The sequence below is a fragment of the Pteronotus mesoamericanus genome, unplaced genomic scaffold, assembly GCF_021234165.1.
Source record: "Pteronotus mesoamericanus isolate MK-2021 breed Mesoamerican mustached bat unplaced genomic scaffold, CSHL_Meso_final contig_502, whole genome shotgun sequence".
Lineage (NCBI taxonomy): Eukaryota > Metazoa > Chordata > Mammalia > Chiroptera > Mormoopidae > Pteronotus > Pteronotus mesoamericanus.
In genome coordinates, this window is record NW_026555187.1 from 4,757,991 (window position 1) to 4,774,946 (window position 16,956).

General features: G+C 62.2%; 1 protein-coding gene across 1 annotated transcript; it reads right to left on the reverse strand.

Annotated features, from left to right (window-relative positions):
• Nucleotides 1-2,109: 2,109 nt before the first annotated feature.
• On the reverse strand, nucleotides 2,110-16,319 carry HR (HR lysine demethylase and nuclear receptor corepressor). Its single transcript, XM_054578773.1, has 18 exons — nucleotides 16,183-16,319; nucleotides 14,281-14,931; nucleotides 12,795-13,584; nucleotides 11,370-11,520; nucleotides 11,093-11,280; nucleotides 9,529-9,693; nucleotides 8,689-8,778; nucleotides 8,370-8,485; nucleotides 7,203-7,284; nucleotides 6,696-6,859; nucleotides 6,337-6,576; nucleotides 5,976-6,141; nucleotides 5,754-5,823; nucleotides 5,424-5,554; nucleotides 5,184-5,303; nucleotides 4,966-5,081; nucleotides 2,360-2,488; nucleotides 2,110-2,172 (listed from the first exon to the last, which is right to left on the reverse strand). Exons 2-18 carry the CDS (start codon nucleotides 14,890-14,892, stop codon nucleotides 2,110-2,112), a joined length of 3,393 nt encoding a protein of 1,130 aa, XP_054434748.1. The 5' UTR covers nucleotides 14,893-14,931; nucleotides 16,183-16,319.
• Between the last annotated feature and the right edge of the window lie 637 nt (nucleotides 16,320-16,956).

Below are 16,956 nucleotides of genomic sequence, written 5' to 3' on the forward strand. Positions count from 1 at the left end.
TGCCTCAAGTCTCGGGGCCAGTCCCCACCAGGACTGGCTTCATTCCCAGTCCAGGTCTGGGACATCTGGTCCACCTAGAGGGTGCTGTGACCCACCATGAAAGGGGAAGGGACAGAGAGGACTGTAGGAAAGAAATAGGCCTAGTGGCAGGGCCATCCCTGTCTTCTCAGAGGAAAGACCCTGTGTGTGGTGTTCTGGGGTGACATCAGGACAAGGCTATAGAAGGTGAAGTGTAGGTAGGGTCATTCAGTGCCACTTGGAACAGGATCAGCTATAAAGTGCTTGTATTGGAAGGAGGACAGAGAAGACAACAAAGCCATCTGCAAAGGCCATTAAGCCCTAAGACTATAATGTAAATGAGGCGGCTGGAGTCAAGACTCTTGGTCCAAATCCCAATTCTGCCACTAAAATTGCAGTGTGACCTTGGGTGACTCACTCACCCCCAGCCTGCGTGTTTCCTCTTCTGTAGAATGGAAATAAATAATATCTACCTCAAAATCATGATAAGGGATTAAATGAGGTCACTTAAATGAAAACAGTGGCATGCTAAAGAGTAGGAATGTCTTCATTTTGTTTCTGTTTTTGTTTTTCTATCCCATAAAAAAATGGAAATAACCTAGTTCTGCAAACAATGAAGAAGTCTAATTTTTTTTAAAATGAGGGATGGCTATGTAAATCATGGCAAAGCCACTTGAGGGAATATAAGCAGTCACTAATAATGAAGGTTAGGTAGCAACACAGAAAACTATCACAACAGTGTTTGTTAAAAGAAAGAAGCCAAGTAAAAAGCACACCAACTTAACTATGTGTAAAACAGATCCTTGGGGAAAATACTAGAGGGAAATATATGAAAGTACGACCAGCAGTTGGTTTGGGGGTGAGTGGAGGTGACTTTTCTTATTTTCTAAATGTTCTGAAAATGTCTTAAATTTATAATAAAAAATTTTATTTTATTAAAAAAAAACACATTTCCCGAACCACCGCAGAACAATTATGTATGACGAGCGGGAGCGTGCTGGGGCCGAGGTGCACCAGGGCAGGGACCGTGAGCAGAACCACGCCAGAGGACCCTGGGGAGGGGGCGGGGCTGCCAACTGTCCCAGGCAGCGGGCCAAGCCCTGGGCAGGGACCCTCCCTCCTGGGCCACATTCCAGAGCTGCAGGTCAGATCAGACAGGAGCCATGGGGTGGCCTGGAGTTTCCGGGGAGGGCAGGGGCTGAGGCCGCCTTGCGGCCGTGCCCCCGGGCTCCGCCTGGCTGCTGTCGCTCAGGAGCGTCCTCAGGGGCAGCTCCCTGGACGGCTTCATCTGCTCCTCGGTGCGAGGGAGGGACCCAAGTCCAGGGAAGAGGAGCGGGCGGGGGCGGGGGGCGGTGAGCCCCCATCAAGGGCAGCCCTGGCTCCTGCCCACCAGCTCCACTTCCACGGCTCCCCTCCTCCCCAATCCACAAGGCCTGCGGGAGCAGGGCCAACCACACCAGCAGCTTTCACAAAACAACAGACTTTAATGGAAAATAGGAGGGAGGGAGGTGAGAGGAGGCAGCAGGGACAGGGCCCCACCCCTGTCATTCCCTTTGGCCAAGCCTAGGTGTTGTCCTGAGGCCACCCCCGGCCCACGCTGCTCAGCTCTCCCTAGGGAGAGAGGGCAGGAGTTTGGGGCCCCCTGCCCAGCATGCCTGCAGTGCAGTGGGCGGTGTAACAGAGCTCGGCACAGGTGGGACAGCAGGGGATGAGGCAGCAGAAGGTGTTGCTTAAGCCAGAGTGATTCCCAAAGGCCCCCAAGGAAGGCCAGTTTGTCTCCTGGGTCGAGGGACAGGGGTTGGAGGGAGTCTGTCGCCCCCAGTGTGGGCTTGGTACCACGGAGAGAGGCACAGGGGCAGAGCAGGTGCCAGCCTGCAAAGGGCAGGTATTAACTTTGGTGGCACTGTGGTTGTTGGTTTTAGGGCCCAGGCCAGGGGTGGGGAACAGGGTGCCCTGCTGGTGCCCAGAGTGGTGCTTGTAGAATTGACCCAAAGTCCCCGAGTCCCCATTGCCATTCCCTCCTTATGCTGTGCCTGAGCTGAGCACCTGGTCTACCTACCCCCGCCCCTACCCCAGACACCTGGGATGCCCCTATTTGGCCTCCTGCAATGCTCCCACAGCCACCTTCACTGCTTGGAACACAGCCCAGTCCATCTAGGAGAGAGAGAGAGGGCAGGGAGTTCACAGTCACACTCGGGGACTCTCCCCACGCAGGAGAATGCTCCTCCCCGGCCTGGGCCAGCTGTATGCTCGGCGCGGGGCTAGGTCTGCCACACCACCGCGCTGTGCCCTGGGCGGGCTCGGGCAGCGCACACGGCTTCCTGGCCAGTGTCATGCTCACCTGGGCATAAAGCAGGCGGCAGTCAGGGGACAGGCTGGGTCCCTGGTGGCAGAGCTGAGCAGAGAGGGCCGAGGTCTCGGGGGACAGGAAGTGCTGAGTGACGCTCACCGTGCTCACCAGGCCCTGCACCTGTGCCAGGAAGGAGATAAGCAGGAGGGTCCGTGGAGACTCAGGATCACCTCCCCTCTCACCGCCCAGCTTGGCCCTGAGGTCTACTTCCCATAATGACCCCACCCGGCTCTCGGAAAACAGAGGCTCTGGATCCAGCACCAGCATCCCAAAGGGCGTGGCCAAAACCAGGCCAAGAGGATGCCAGAGATGGCACAGAGCTGGCACCCAGGGACCCAGAGCCAGCTCAAGGAGACTGCTCCAATGGGAACGTGGCTTCCTGTCCTGCCTAGCTCTCCAGGTCCTGACGGGGACAAGGCTATCACAGGTGGGGGGATGCGGTGTCACTGTGCTGCCGTTCTTGCTGCTTCTGCCATTGCGGGCTCTCCGCAGAGCCCTGGTGGGCCCACAGGGGAAGCACCTGGTGGGGAGCCCCGGCAGGGACCAGCACGGCCTCTCCGGGCGCCTGCAGCAGGGTCCAGCAGCTCACACCCCACTCCTCCCGCAGGCGCCGCCGAAGCCCTGCATCCAGGTAGCAGCTGCCCGGGCTGCCAGGTTCCAGGTTGCCTGCCCCAGCCGGACACACCTCGAGGAAGAGAAAGGGGAGTGAGCGAGGGAGGGCGGTGAGGGCAGGGCTGTGGGAAGACGGGCGTGGGCCTCCCAAAGGCGGGGGCACTGGAAAGAGCTGACGCCCAGGCTGGAAGGGCAAGCAGGGAGGACGTCGCGGAGAGAGAAAGGGGCTGGGTGGTGAGGGGCTGGCCCACTCAGGTTGGCGGATCGGAGGCTGGGCGGAAAGGGGCTCAGAGGGAAGGATGACGGGCTCTGAGATCGGGGGATCTAAATCCCTGCTTCTTCCGAGGCCAGGCGCCTTGAGAAGCCCGTGTCCCTGGCCCTGGTCCCTCTCTTCTCTCACTCAAACGTACCCCTTTCTCCAAAACCCAGGAAGGCACCCTGCATAGTCCCAACTCATGAACTTCCTGCACCCAAAGCAGGACTCCCGTGAATGTCCCAAACTGTAGGTGATTAGTTTGTTGTATGTTCCTAAAGAGACCATCCAAACTCTTCTAAGACCCCCGATTCAGAAGAGGGGTGGCCACCGGAAGCTCTGATTCTAGTGGGTACGGGCAGGCACAGCTGGGGGCGGAGGGTGGCCTTCAGCAGCCGAACCAGAGCAGGGAGCTCCCTGGGCAGACAGGGGCAGGCAGAGCCAGAGGAGGCGATGCCCAGGGAGCCCCTGCAGAGATGACCGCCAGCATCGTGCTCCAGCTAGCCACTGGTGAAGCGTCCCTTCCCCTAGGACCTCGGCAACGGTCCCTGGACTCAGGGCTCAGGGCTCCAAGACGGCCATGGAAAGAGAGGAGGCTGCTGAGCTCGGCTGGACCCGAGGGCAGCCCCAGCAGAGGCCAAGGTGCCTTGGCTCCCAGAAGTTCAAGTCCATCTTGGAGCTAGAGCAGTGTTTCCCAGGCCACCCAGGGAGAATACATCCCTCAGAACTTCCCCATGAGTCATGGGGTTTGGCCACACGGGACTGCCCACAGTCAGCCACACCCAGACCAGACGAGTCCATGGGCATGTGAGGGGTGCCCCGTCGGCCCCCGCTGCAGACGCCGTCCTGCACCTGGGCATGCGTCCACAGACCTACGTGTGTCGCCGCCATGTCTGCAGGTGTGTGCGTGCCTGTGGGCGGGAGGGCGGCGATGGCCAGCCACGCTGACATCTGCATGACTGCCTGTGAGCATGTGCCTTAGCCGGGGTGACGCTCGGTGGACATCTTTTCCCCAGGACAATGGGAGCTCAGCCAGACTTTGCAAGCCCTGGACCCGCCCTGACCTCAACACAGGCCCCAGCTCCCTGGACCTTCCTGCTCCGGCTCGTCTGCTCCTTCCCTGCCCCCAGCTCGGTCCAGCCTCGCCCTCCTCCCACCGTTAAGGCCTCCCTCAGCCCCTTACTTGCTGACACCGCAAGGAGCACCTCAGCCCGAGATGCTGACAACTTACGGGTGAGCAGACGGTGGGCGTCTCAGCCGGGCTTCCCTTGGCCCCCGAAGGGGAGGCCGCCTGCCCCCAGCAGGAGCACAGGGTAGCAGCCCAGGGTGAGAACAGCCAGAAGCTCGGGGCCCAGCGCCACCACTCAGCCTCAGCTTTCCCGTGTGCAAAATGGGAAAGCAGCAGGGTCTACCTCACAGGACGGCTGTGACCACTGACCAAGAAAAGATACCTCCGGGCCCCAACACAGTGCCTGCAGCAGCTCCGGCTTTCATCTCATCATTGGCCCCCCACGCAACCCCTTGCTCTTTCTGCGCGCCCACGGCACGACCCTCGCTCAGTCTGCTTCCTCTGCACCTGCCTCTGCAGGTCAGGCTGCCCGCTCACCTGAGGGGGTGGGGAGCACACGGGGGCGCACACAGACAGGGAGAGCTCCCGGTGCTGGAAGTCCCCGCTGCCAGGGAGCAGAAGGGCTGCACAGGGGAAGGGGCAGGCTCCCGGCTCCCCCCTCACCATCTGGAGAAAACGGCGGATGCGCTGGGCGTCCTGTGCCCGGAACACGTGCCACACGCTGCTGACCTGGCTGCCCGGAGACCAGAGCCCCTCCCCATCCAGGGCTGAGAGGAAGTCTGAGGGAGAAAGATGGCTCAGGAGCGCCCAGGGCAGGCAGGCACAGCCCCTTGCATCTGCAGCTTGTCCCCACCCCTGCTCCGGGCCGAGGAAGGACCCACCTTTCTGTGCCCGATGCCAGGCAGGCAGTGGGGCTTCAGCACGTACCAGGATGCTGACCAGGTCTGTCACCTCTACACAGAGATTCTTGGTCCCCAGGTGCCCACGGTGTGGGCTTACACCTGCACAGAGGGAGAGAAAGGGTCGTTGGGAACAGGTCCCAGAACCCTGGCACAGACGTACAGACACCGAGGTGATGAGGACGGGGGTAGGGAAGGGGAAGGAGCGGCAGGGACACTTACCATAGGCTGCCCACAGCTGGGGCTCCAGTGGACACAGGGCAGGGCCCGGTGGGAGGTAGGAAGCCAGGTTGAGTTTCCCCTGCTGGGCACAGTACTCCGGGAGGGGCAGGCTGGCAGCCAGGTTCTCCAGCCTGTGGGGGGTCATGCCCAGCAGGCTCAACCCAGGCACCAGAGACCCCATCAAAGCCCCCCACGACTGAGGTAACTGCCAGACGCAAGCACAGTGTGCCGAGGGTCGCCGGTGGGGGCAAGGAGGAGAGGAGGGGTGGCAAGGGGCCAGCGGCGGCGGGGCAGGCAGGAACGGGGGCCAGCCCTTGGGACCACACACACCTGCTGGTGTCCTCGTCCCTCAGAGCTCTGTGCAGCAGGAGGACCGAGCCCTCGGGTGACTTTGGGCGAACTAGAGGGGGACACAGACAGGCCGTTGTCCGGAGGCCCTGCCCCCGTTTCTGCCCGAGGCTCTGCGTCCATTGCCCCGAGGGTTACTGGGGGACTCAGCTGCCACCCAGCGCTGGCTCCCGGCGCCCTCTGCCCCACACCAAAGATACTTACTCTCAGGCCGGGAGAATCCGTCCCAGAAGGCGGCACTGCCCAGGTTTGTCGGCTGGGGGGGCCCGAGGGGGGTCATCACCTTCACCTGGCCTCCGAGCGCCTCGAGAGCCTCCACGCCCCACAGGCTGCCTTGCAACATCCTCTGAATCCCTGACACCAACACAGGCTGTTGGAGGGGAGAAATGGGAACACGGGACAATGCACGGGCTGCCCAACATGGTCAGGCCGGGGTATCTGGTAGAGGTCGCCAGGCCCTGCCGCTCCCTCTAAGTGGCGGGCCAGGTCTGTCCGGCCTAGGGATCCCAGCCCTGAGGCCACGCGAAGCCAGGAGAGCTGGGAGCAGGGAAGAGAGGAGCCTTACCTGGCCCTGCCTCCAGTGCTCCTGGAACAGGTGGAAGCCTCGCCACCGAGGCCTGGGCTCCTGCAGCCACAGCAAAGCCCCTGGTGGAGGCAGCCGGGGCCGCATGGGCGAGAGGGGCAGGCCCAGACCCTTGCGCAGGGCCGGCCCCGCCCGCAGGCCAGGCCCCAGGGCTTTCTCCTGGATCTTCCGTTCCACTACCTGCGCGATGATGCTGTCTAGGATGTTAGTGATTCGGTCATCCTGCGGGGAGAGGGCAACAGGGGCAGAGGGGCTCAGCACCTGCAAACTCGGTCTCACAGGGAGGGCTGGCCCGGCCTCTGTCCCCACGCCCCCAGCCCCACCCCCAGGCCCTTGCTCACACTGGGCAGGGCCGGAGTGACAGGGGCAAAGGCCATGTGTATCCGCTCGTGCCCCAAGCAGAGTTTGACAGCAGTGGAGGCCAGCAGTTCACAGAGAGAGGGACAAGGCAGGGGCCCTCGGCTGGTACGGTCTTCTGCAGGGGTCTCTGTGGAGTCCGGGGTCTCTGTTGAGGAGAGGACAAGGAGGGCTTCACCTTGCGGCTCCGTGGCCAGCACGCTCTTGCGCATCTTCCCATCCGCTGGCCAGGCCTGCCCGGGCCCTGGGTGCTCTCCCCGCAGCCCCAGCTCTTCTGCCTCCAAAGGGGGGCTCAGAAAGGGGGCCTGGCCAGAGGGAGATTAGGACGCTTGTCCTAGATTTTATTTAGATATATTTTCTCTGGAGCAACTTGAGAAGAGTGATGGCAATGGGGGGAAAAGGGGGTTAAAATAAGCCCAGTCTCTCCTGAGCTCCCCGCCCTGGCCCAGCACCCACACCCCAGTCTGAATGAGGGGCAGGGGGCCACTCACCTTCTTTGATGTCCTTGGTCCTGTTGGTGTCCCCGTTGCAGGAAGGTTGTGGAGTTGGGGTGGTTTTCTCTGTCGGCTCCTTCTGTTAAACCCAGCCACCACCCCCAATCCAACCAGAGATTTAAAAATGGCAAATGCATCTCAGTCCAATTCAACCCGGATGTATTCACAACGGGCTCTTGTAAGTCTTAAATTGTGTTTACAAGGAACAAAAGGTTATATGATAGAACATTAGGTGGAAAAAGTTGCTCATGGAATTCTACATACAGTACGATCTAAAGTACACTAGAACGGCCCTGGCTGGTGTGGCTCAGTGGATTGAGCGCCGGCTTGTAAACAAAAGGTCACCAGTTCGATGCCCAGTCAGGGCATGTGCCTGGGTTGCAGGCCAGGCCCCCAGTAGCGGGGGTGGGCGAGAGGCAACCACACATTGGTGTTTCTCTCCCTCTCTTTCTCCCTCCCTTCCCTGCTGTCTAAAAATAAATAAATAAAATCTTTAAAAAAAATAAAGTACACTAGAATAGACTTGAATAAATAGACAGGCAAACTACTGATGTCAAAATGATTATGGTGGCATGATAGGCCATTGCTGTTTTCTTTCTTAGACCTGTTTGTATTTTCCAAAGTTTCCACCATGAGGAGGTAGCATGGTGTCTGGTATGCAAAATGCACTCAACAATTTCTTGAATCACTAACTTTTATAATAAAAACACAAGCTTCATAAACACTTTGCAAAATGCACATTGAGCACCTGCTATGTGTTATAGGCAGGGGATACTGAGAAGGTGAGCCAACATTCTTTCGCAGGGGTCCGTGTCTGGGGCGTGGAGAGATGGGGCAGGAAGGCAGGCAGCTCAGCCTGATATGGCGCGTGCTAAGCCGGCACACACGCAGGGTGGGTAGGAGCTCTGGGCAGGCACAGTGAGGACTTCTGCTGGGCAGCATGCGGGGTCGGGGGACGTGGGACAAATGGATCCTAAGCCCCAGGGGAGGGTGAGAAGTAGCCTGATGTCCCACTTTGTCCCCATCAGAAGGAAGGGGCCAAACCCTGCCCTAACAGTTCACAGAGAGAGGGACAAGGCACGGGCCCAGGTAAGTAATTTGCAGACACACTGCATCCTGAGGCCCACCTGGGGCTAGTACTCTGTCATCTGCCCCATGCTTTACCTGCTGGCCCCCATCCCCAGGGGCCCACACCTGGGCATCAGCTTGGCAGGGACAGTGCCCCCGGATGTCAAACTTGATCCAGACCTGGTGCATTGCGGTACTCAGTTCTGCCAATGCTGGAGGCGGGAGGGAAGACGCAGTGTATTGGGGAGTGCAGACCAGAGACAGCCCTGTGCTGCCTGAGCTCACCAACTGGGGGCGGGGCGGGGCACGGCAGGTGGGGGGGGAGGCATGGCATCAGGCTGGGGGCATCTCAGCGGGAAGCTGGTCTCCCCCAGGCCCCGCCCCCGCTCGCCTCCAGCCCTCCCAGATGGCTCACCCTGGCTGGAGACAAACTGTGTGAGCATCAAGGAAGAGGCACCGTGCCCAGACTCCCGGGCACACTCTTCTGGGGACGGCTCCGGTGAGCCTGCGGGCAGAAAGGGAGAGGCTGCAGGTGAGGAAACCAAGGCAAGCCCAGGTTAAGGTCAGGGAAGAAGGGCAAGAGCACTGACATCTAAATCAGGGGGCTTGACAATCGATAAAACATGGCTTTTCTGGGACACTTGGGTTCAAGCGACATAGGATCCTTTGCTTGCAGAGACTTTAACATGCTTAAGGGAGCTGTAAAACTCCCAAACGCGGAATACAGTGTTCGGAACGTTTTGACCCTGGAACTCCTTTTGGCCGCGTCTATTAGAACAATGGGAAATCGCAAGCCCTCAGGTGGCCGGCTGAGCCAAGGAAGAGAAAGCTGAAGACCGTGAAAAGAACAGGGCTTGGAATCGGAAGCCCTGAGTCTAAGTCCTGGGCCCGGCACTTAGCCGTTGTGGGGCCTTGGGTGAGTCACTTAACCTCCCTGAGTTTTTCTTATCTGGAAAATGGAGGCAAAAATACCCACCTCACAGCGTTGTAAGGTTTAAAAAGGTGCAAGCTGACAAAGTGGGAGGCATAGAGTAGACACTGGACTCCTTTTAAGGGTGGGCAAGGACACAGGCGTGGCCCTGTGATCTGGGGAGAGGGAAAGGTCTGCTCTAGGGGGCACTGGGCGGGGCGCTGATGCTGGGGCTGGGGAGGGGGCTTCTCCGAGAGAGGCAGCCACGAAATGGTCGCAGGCCTTAGAGCAGCCCTTCCGAGCCCCAGTCCCTGCCCTCCCCCCCTCGGCCCGCTCCTTCCCTACCTGCTTTCTCCCTGGCCCTCCCAGCACCCGCCACGCGACCACAGGCCACACACAGCCGGTGGCTGCAGCGAGGGCATCTCCAGTGGGTGTTGAAGAGTCCGTGGTGGCAGCGGCTGCAGCAGCCTGGAATGCCTGGGTTGTCCTCTGTCCTGGCTGGCCCCTGGCCTGCGGACCATGGGAGAGGACAGGGTCAGAGGGGGCTCCCGCCACAGGCCCTCGTGTGGCAGGCCTCCAGGCGGGACTGGGAAGAAGGAGGAGCAGTTTCCCCCGCGCGCTCTGCCGCCCCGGAAGGGAGCCAGGCCCCTCACAGATGCCCCGCTGAGGCGACGCCCACCCCCATCGAGAACTTTCCCGAGGCACCGCTGTCTCCTGCCAGCCCTCTCAGGGAGGGGGCAGGCCCCGCCTCCCCAGTTCTTGCCCCAGGATTTTCCCTTCGGCCCCTGAATACCAATGCACACCGTTTCCAACACATTTCTTCACCCACCCGTCCCCCACCCCTCTGCCGAGCTGGCTGTCTTCAGGGGAGACTGCATCAGAAGAGGAAGGCTTACACGGCCGTGTCTTCCCTCAGCCAGAGCTTCCGACTAGGCCCTCGCCGGTAGGTGCAAGGACGCCAGTGAGCAAATGTTCATTTATTCATTCAGCAAACCCTTGCCCTGTTCTGGGCCAGCCCACCCAGGACCTGGCGCTTGCCCACCCAGTGCTCACATTCCAAGGGGAGATGGACCCATAAACACAGCAACGATGAAGCACCCCGGGGTGGGTGCTGGGGCGTGACAATGGAACGGAAGGCAGAGGGTAGGGATGGGGGGCAGGCTCGCAAATTGGCCTGAGTGATGAGTAAGTTCTCATTCACCAGGTAGACAGGGAGGAGGAAGGCCTTCCAGACAGAAGGAACAGAGCGCGCCAAGGCCGGCGGGGGTGGACAAGCCCGTGTGAGCCAGGGAGGGCGCGCAGGCCGGACGCTGACGTGTTGTGCCGGGAACCTGGGTTCAGGGAGTGGCAGGGGCTGATGAAAGCGGCAGGGGCTGGACTTCCTGGGACAAGAGGGAGCCACCAATGGGCCTCCACCCAGAAGTGAGGGATCGCCGGGTTGGGTTTTCCCCAACAGACTGCTCTCGAGGTGCCAGGAAGCAGAGGCAGGAGGTACAGCCTGGAGCCAGAGGGGCCCCACAGTCTCAGTCAGCAGCCCAAAGCCAACCAGTCTCCCTTCTCCTGCCGGGAGCCTCACCACCCAAGAGGCCTTTCTCTTGTGCTCCTCCGCAGGGAGCCCTCCCCCCACCTTCAAGGGCTCTCACAGACACTTGGCACTCAGTCTTGTTTCCCCAACAAGCCCCAAAGCTCTTAGGCAGTTGGGCTGGACCAAGTTTTACACCTTCCTAACATCCCCCACCCAGGCCAGAAACTTCAGAAAACATGGTGCCTGAAAGCCTTGGCCGGGACAAGGGCAAAGCGGGACGGGCGGTGCTGGCGGGAGGAAGGGGGTCCCCCCGGAGGTCCCCCTGCTCCCTGGGAGGGCGCCGGGCTCTCCTGGGGTCCCCAGTGCCCTACGAGTGCTGCTCACCTTCCCGCTGTGCCCAGGCCAGGGCCTCCCGCTCCCTCCGCAGCAGGCGGCACAGTCGGTCCCCCAAACCGCTCAGCAGGTGCTTGGCAAGGCCGACGCTGAGCCCGGCCTTTGGGCCAGACCCTCCTCCCTCCCAGGAGCTGGCTGCTGAGTCCTCCTCCTGCCGCTGCTCCCCTCCCAGAGACCATCTGGAGACGGGGAAGAGGGAGGTGAGGAGGGAGCCCCGAGTGGGAGGATGCGGGGACATCCCTGGGGACATCCCCGGGCAAGGGCTTACCTGGGCACTTGCTGGGAGTGGCGAGCCAGCCCTCCCACCTCGCCTGCTGCCTGGGTACAGCTTTGGCACTGAGCGGCGCCTGCAGGGGGAGCTGAGCACGGTGCATCCTGATGCCCTGGCTCCTGGAAGCTGGCCCTGCCGTCTCGGGGTCCTAAGGGGGCAATGAGGCTGGTCAGGGGTCTGGGCTTGTGCAAACCCCAGGCCCCATCTTAGCACCCAGCCATCCACACATAGAACCACCCCAGGCCTTAGATCCAGGCCCACAAGGCCTGACTTGGAACCAGTGAGAGCAGACCAGGCAGCTAGAAGCTTCACAGAAAAAGTCTGCAAGAGGAGCCTTGCAACAGCCTGACGTGACTGACAGGTTGCAAGGAGGGTCGGGGGCACTGAGTCCAGGGCCGGGGCAGCACGGGTGACAGTCCTGACCCGCGTGCGGGATCCAGCCAGTGTAGACTCTGGATAGCTCCGCCGTGGGCTTAACAATGCCGCTGGCTGCGTGACAGTGTGAGGAGACAATCCCAGCGTGGCCGGAGGGCGCTGGAAGGTGAGAAGGCCGGAGAGTTTCGACACAGGCCACAGGTGCAGTAACCCAAGAAGGTTAAGGGACCAACAGCTTCCCAGCCCAGACACAGGCCTAGGAGAGTGTGGACAGACCCACAACCAGGTGCAGGGTGCTTGGGCAAGCCCATCGGGAGTCCGCCTCCAAGCCTGGCGGCTCAGGGGGCCGAGGGCCTGCGGTGATCCCACAGAACCGAGGCTGAGGCCTTTAGCGCCAGACCCCTCTGTGAAGGGCGCAGTGTGATAGAGGCATCCAGGGTGTGCCCACAGTCCTAACACTGGCAGAGTCCAAAGTGAGTGTCCGTGGTCCAGCTGGCTAGGAGGGCAGCTGTTTGTTCCTGAGGCAGGACGGGGGTCCTTCCAGACAGGCAGCCCTTCAGGCAGGGGTTCGTGGCACAGATAATCGTAAAGGTGAGCAGTTACGGAGTGCCAAGTGCAGGAAATTCTTCAAAGCCTTTTCTGTGGGTTATATCATTTAATCTTTGCAGCAGTCTATGACGGAGGTGTCCTCTTTATCCCCATTTTACAGATGAAGAAACTGAGGCACGAGAGGCGAAGCAACCGGCCCAAGATCAAGGTCATGCGGCCACCAGTCAGCAAAGTCAGGACCCAGGCACTCTAACTCCAGGGCCCAGGCTCTGAACCATGTCATTACACTGCCACCAACACGCCATGGCTTGGGAGGAGGCAGACAGAAATAGAAGCCACTAGCTTGACGGCTCTGGCCTGTAGATGCTGAGGAACTCCCACCAGATGCTGGTACGATCCACCCATAAGGGGCCTCCCGACCCGGCCCCCTTGCAGAGCTCCCGGCCTAGCTGCCCCCTCCCAAGTAGGCCCCCTGCAGCCCCTCTCCTGCCCGCTTACCTCTGTGGTCCTCACGCTGTCCTGCCTCCGCCTTGTTCCCCAATGACGAGTCCGGGACGTCCTGCTGATCTCTGGCCCTCTGCCCCGCACTGCCCAGGAAAGGGTCAGGGGGGCGCTTGGCGGCCGGGCTGCCTGCCACTCCCTGGACCTCAGGGCTGCTTGCCCGCTTGAGGGCCCGAAGGGGGGCCACTGGGCTCTCCTCCTCCCCAGGGCAGTCGCCTGGGCACCCGAACTGCTCAGAGTGTCTCGTGAGCCACGTCTTCTTCAGCTTGGTGTGGTGGCTGGGCAGGCAGGCCCGGGGACCAGAGCCCTTGCTGGCTTCCTCGCTGGACGCACCAGCCCCCCTGGCGCCTCCCTCCAGGTCCCCCTGGCAACTCCCACAGGGGCCAAGGCCTCCTTCCCCAACAGGCGGGCGGGATGAGCAACAGGCCCTCGAGGTAGCAGCAGGCCCAGGAGAGGGGCACCTGGATGTGGCCGATGGCCCCAGCGGGTACCCCAGGCCCCCACTCCCTGGTACAGTCCAGACGTTGCCAAGAGTATGAACCAGGCCTGGGGGACAAGTAGGCCAGGGGGTCTGGGGAGCAGTGTCTGGATGTCCCAGGAGAAGGGGGCAAAGATTCTGATGCCGGCCGAGGCCTGTCTCTCCGTCCCTCTGGTGGAGCGGAGGGCACTCCGCCTCCCCGCTTCTCTGGGGAGGCCCGCCAGGGGCTAAGCCCAGCAAGCCCGGCTCCACAGCCGCCAACGGCTCCTTCACCAGCCTGAGAACACTCGGATCCTTGTGGTAGAAGCCCTGAAGAGAGGGGAAAGGATTAAGCTAGTGCTGACGCTGGTTCCAGGGCTTTAAACAACGAACAAACTGACCACCAGCAGGTGTGTGTCTGTGTGGCTTTGAGGGCTGGGAAAACCGCGAAGGGCTCATTTACTGGTTAACGGTCTGCTCCCACGTGCCACCCCGCTGCCCTGGTCATCCCCAGGTCACCCCCCAGCATTCCTCAGACCTCCCCACTGTCCAGCCCCCGAAGGGGGAGTGTCTGCCACCGCCCAAGGGCCGCCAGGGCCTATCCAGATCGTTTGCTGCCCTGTGCCATACTGGGTTGAGAGCAGCTTAGATCTCATCCCGGGCAGCGCCGTTGCGTGTGGGGGAGGTGTCCTAGACTCGGCCACAGGGCTGCCTGCACATCCCTCTCCCAGGGAGACCGCTTTGTCTGTCCCCTTGCTCAGGACAAGATCACACATTCTGAGGCCCCAGTTCCTAGGGCCTTGTTCTGAGTGGACAATGGATGAGTCAGCCCCGGAAATGGCCTGAGGGCAGGGGAGGCCTAGGAGAGCTGCTTGGTGTTGACTTGGTCTGGGCCGACAGGCTCAGGCTCCCCTGTCGGGGTGCTGCCTTGCCTTTGCCTGGGAACGGAGGGGCAGTGTGGCGTGGCCTTGGCAGGGCTCCCTGCGGACTGCCGAGCCACCTCGCATGACCTGCTCCAGCACTCACCTTGCTGCCTAAGCTGAAAGCAGAGGGCACTTTGGGCTGGCCCCCCGAGTACACCCAGGGGTGCGGGGCCAGGGGCCAGTCACATGGGCGCTCTGGGGGCAGGCTGGACATTAGGTAGGGTGGCAAGTAGGTGGGCACCCAGAAGGGAGCTCGCTCCAAGATCTTGGTCTCCAGAAGGAAGGGGCAGTGCAAGGGCCGGAAGGCCACAGGGTCACTTTTTGCTTGGCCGCTGCTATGCTCAGGAATCAGGGGGCCGTAGCGCGGTGGGCACGCTGACCCACAGAATGCCAGCGGATGGGTGAGCATCGCCTCTTTCCAGCGCAGCCCCTCCTTGCTGCTCAGCCAGCTGGCCTTGCTCTCCCCATTCCGGGGGCCTTCACCCTCCACGGGTGGGAGCGTGTCCTTGGGGCCCTGGGGGAAGCCAGGGGGAAGCCAGGAGTCTGGGGTGCTCAGGACACCCCTCCAGAAGGGAGCCGACTCTCCCAGGCACAGCGCCCCATGGCGCAGGCCCTCTGGCGGCAGCGTGTTCGGCTGCCGGCCCACGACGCCGTTCTCAGGGGCTGTCTTCTGCCAGGCTGGGGCACCCTTCAGGGAGCTGGGCGTACTCTCCATCACTCTTCTGCCCTCATGGGGCTCTCCCGCAAGGGGTCCCTGGAGCAGAACCACCAAAACACAAGCTTTGTAGGCACCTGCCCCAAGCGCCCGGCTGCCCAGTACAGAGCGGGCCCCGCCCTGGCAGCATCAAGGCGGCTCAAACCAGTAAGGCAAGTGCCAGCCCACAGCCGGGCTCCACGCTGCCTACCCACACGCGGCCTGAGGACCCGCCTGGAAGGGACACGGCAGTGCGAAAGGTCACTCCTGCCCTCAAACACATGGGATGCGACTGCCCTCCCTGGTCAGAGCCCCTCGGCAGAGGCTGCTATTTCTGGGATGACATTCCTCGCAGAGCCTGGAACCTGGTCACAAGCCATGAGGAAGGATGGGGACAAGAACCCAAAAGATGAGCTTGGTGGAAATCGCTGCACTAGGGACAAGAAGACTGGTTCCGGCTGTGACTCAGTCACCTGCTGGGGCTTGGGCAAGTCACTCAGTCACTCCTCTGGACCTCGGCATGCCATTGTGTAAAACAGGGCTTGGAAAGCTGCGGTCTCAGAGGCCTCTTCCCACATTGCCGCCTGTGGTTCTGGGGGTGCCGCTTGCCCCCACCCCACCCCTCAGCCCCACCCAGGCTTGTGGGGTGGGAGGTACGGGCTGGAGTCACTGAGGGAGCCACCAGGCCGGCTTGCAGTTTGGTGCTGCGTCCCATACTGGGGCAGCCCATCTCTGCCTCTTCCCAGCGCTCTATGCTTTTTCGGCTTCTGAAGCCGAGTCCCAGGGCACTGCTGGGGACTGGGGTCTCCACCGCGCTGGCGCCGCCACCCAGGGAAGGAGAGAGCCAGCACAGGGGAGGGGGATTAAGAGGCTTCCGCTGCGATGGGTCAAGCTACCCTAGTCCAGCGGGCAGTTCCAGGGCCACGGCGGCCCGCAGTAACTGCAGGCTGGCGGGGAGAGGGAAGGAGGCGGGGAAAGCGGGCTGCGCCCCAGAGAGAGGCAAAGGAGGGAAAATTGAACGTGCGTGCAAAGGACCAGGATGACAGGTGGCATGAGAGCCTAAGCGCTCCCTCTTCGTGGCCCCCTAGGCCGACTGGGTGAAGCCGCAGGAGGGAGGAGAAGGAGCCGGGACTGAGAGCTCTCGGGTTTTCTGGGGCCACCGCTCACACGCGGTCCAGCCCCGTCGGGCACCCTAACTTTCGGATGCACGGCCCAGCCCAGAGGAGCACGGTGAGCTCATTCCCTGCTGAGGCTCGGGTTCAGCTCGGCGTCCCCGAAGGCGCCCTCCTGGCGCCCCCTCTCGGCGCTTACCTGGGCTTCACAGGGAGGGTGCGGCTCCGGCGGCGGTCGTCGGGGCCGGCACCGGGCGCCCGCTCCCCATGGGCCGGCTCCGGGGCCTCCCGGCCGGCGGGCGAGGCCTGGTTCCCCGGCACTCCGTGCTCAGCGCGCTGGCGCTCTCTCTCCCCCGGGGCGGCGGGGGCGCTCTAGGGCCGCAGGTTGGAGGGGTCAGACTCCGGGATCTGCAGGATGCGGCACACGGCGCGGATCGGCCGCACCAGCTTCTGGGCCAAGGCCGTGGGTTGCGCCATGGGACGCGGAGACTCCGTGCTGCGCCGCGGGGAGGGCCGGGCTGGGGCTAGGGAACGGTGTCCCCGGAGGGAGAGGGAGCCGGGCCGGGGGGAACACGCGCCCCGGGTCGGAGACAGCCGAGTGGGGGGAAGGCCGAGGGGCCGGGGGAGGGGGTCGTGCCTGGAAGGGGGCGCCGATCCCGGGACCCAGGAGAGAGGCACCAGCGAGGGCGCAAAGCGGCGCAGCGCGGCTAATGGAGGGAGAGCGCAGCAGAGAGCGCAGCAGGACCTCTGATCGCCATCGCCAGACGCGCAACTGAGAGTGGGGAAGCTGCTCCGCCGGTTTCCTCCTCCAGCACCCTGCGGGAAACAGGAGCCCGTGATTCGGCGGCCCCGCCTGGGCCTGCCCCCCTCCCAGGCCCCGGGGGCTTCCGCCAACGCCCCGGCGATGCCACCGGCTGCGCACGGGGAGAATGAGCCCTTTGTTCCCCCCTCCCCCCGCGGCACCCGGGCGCCT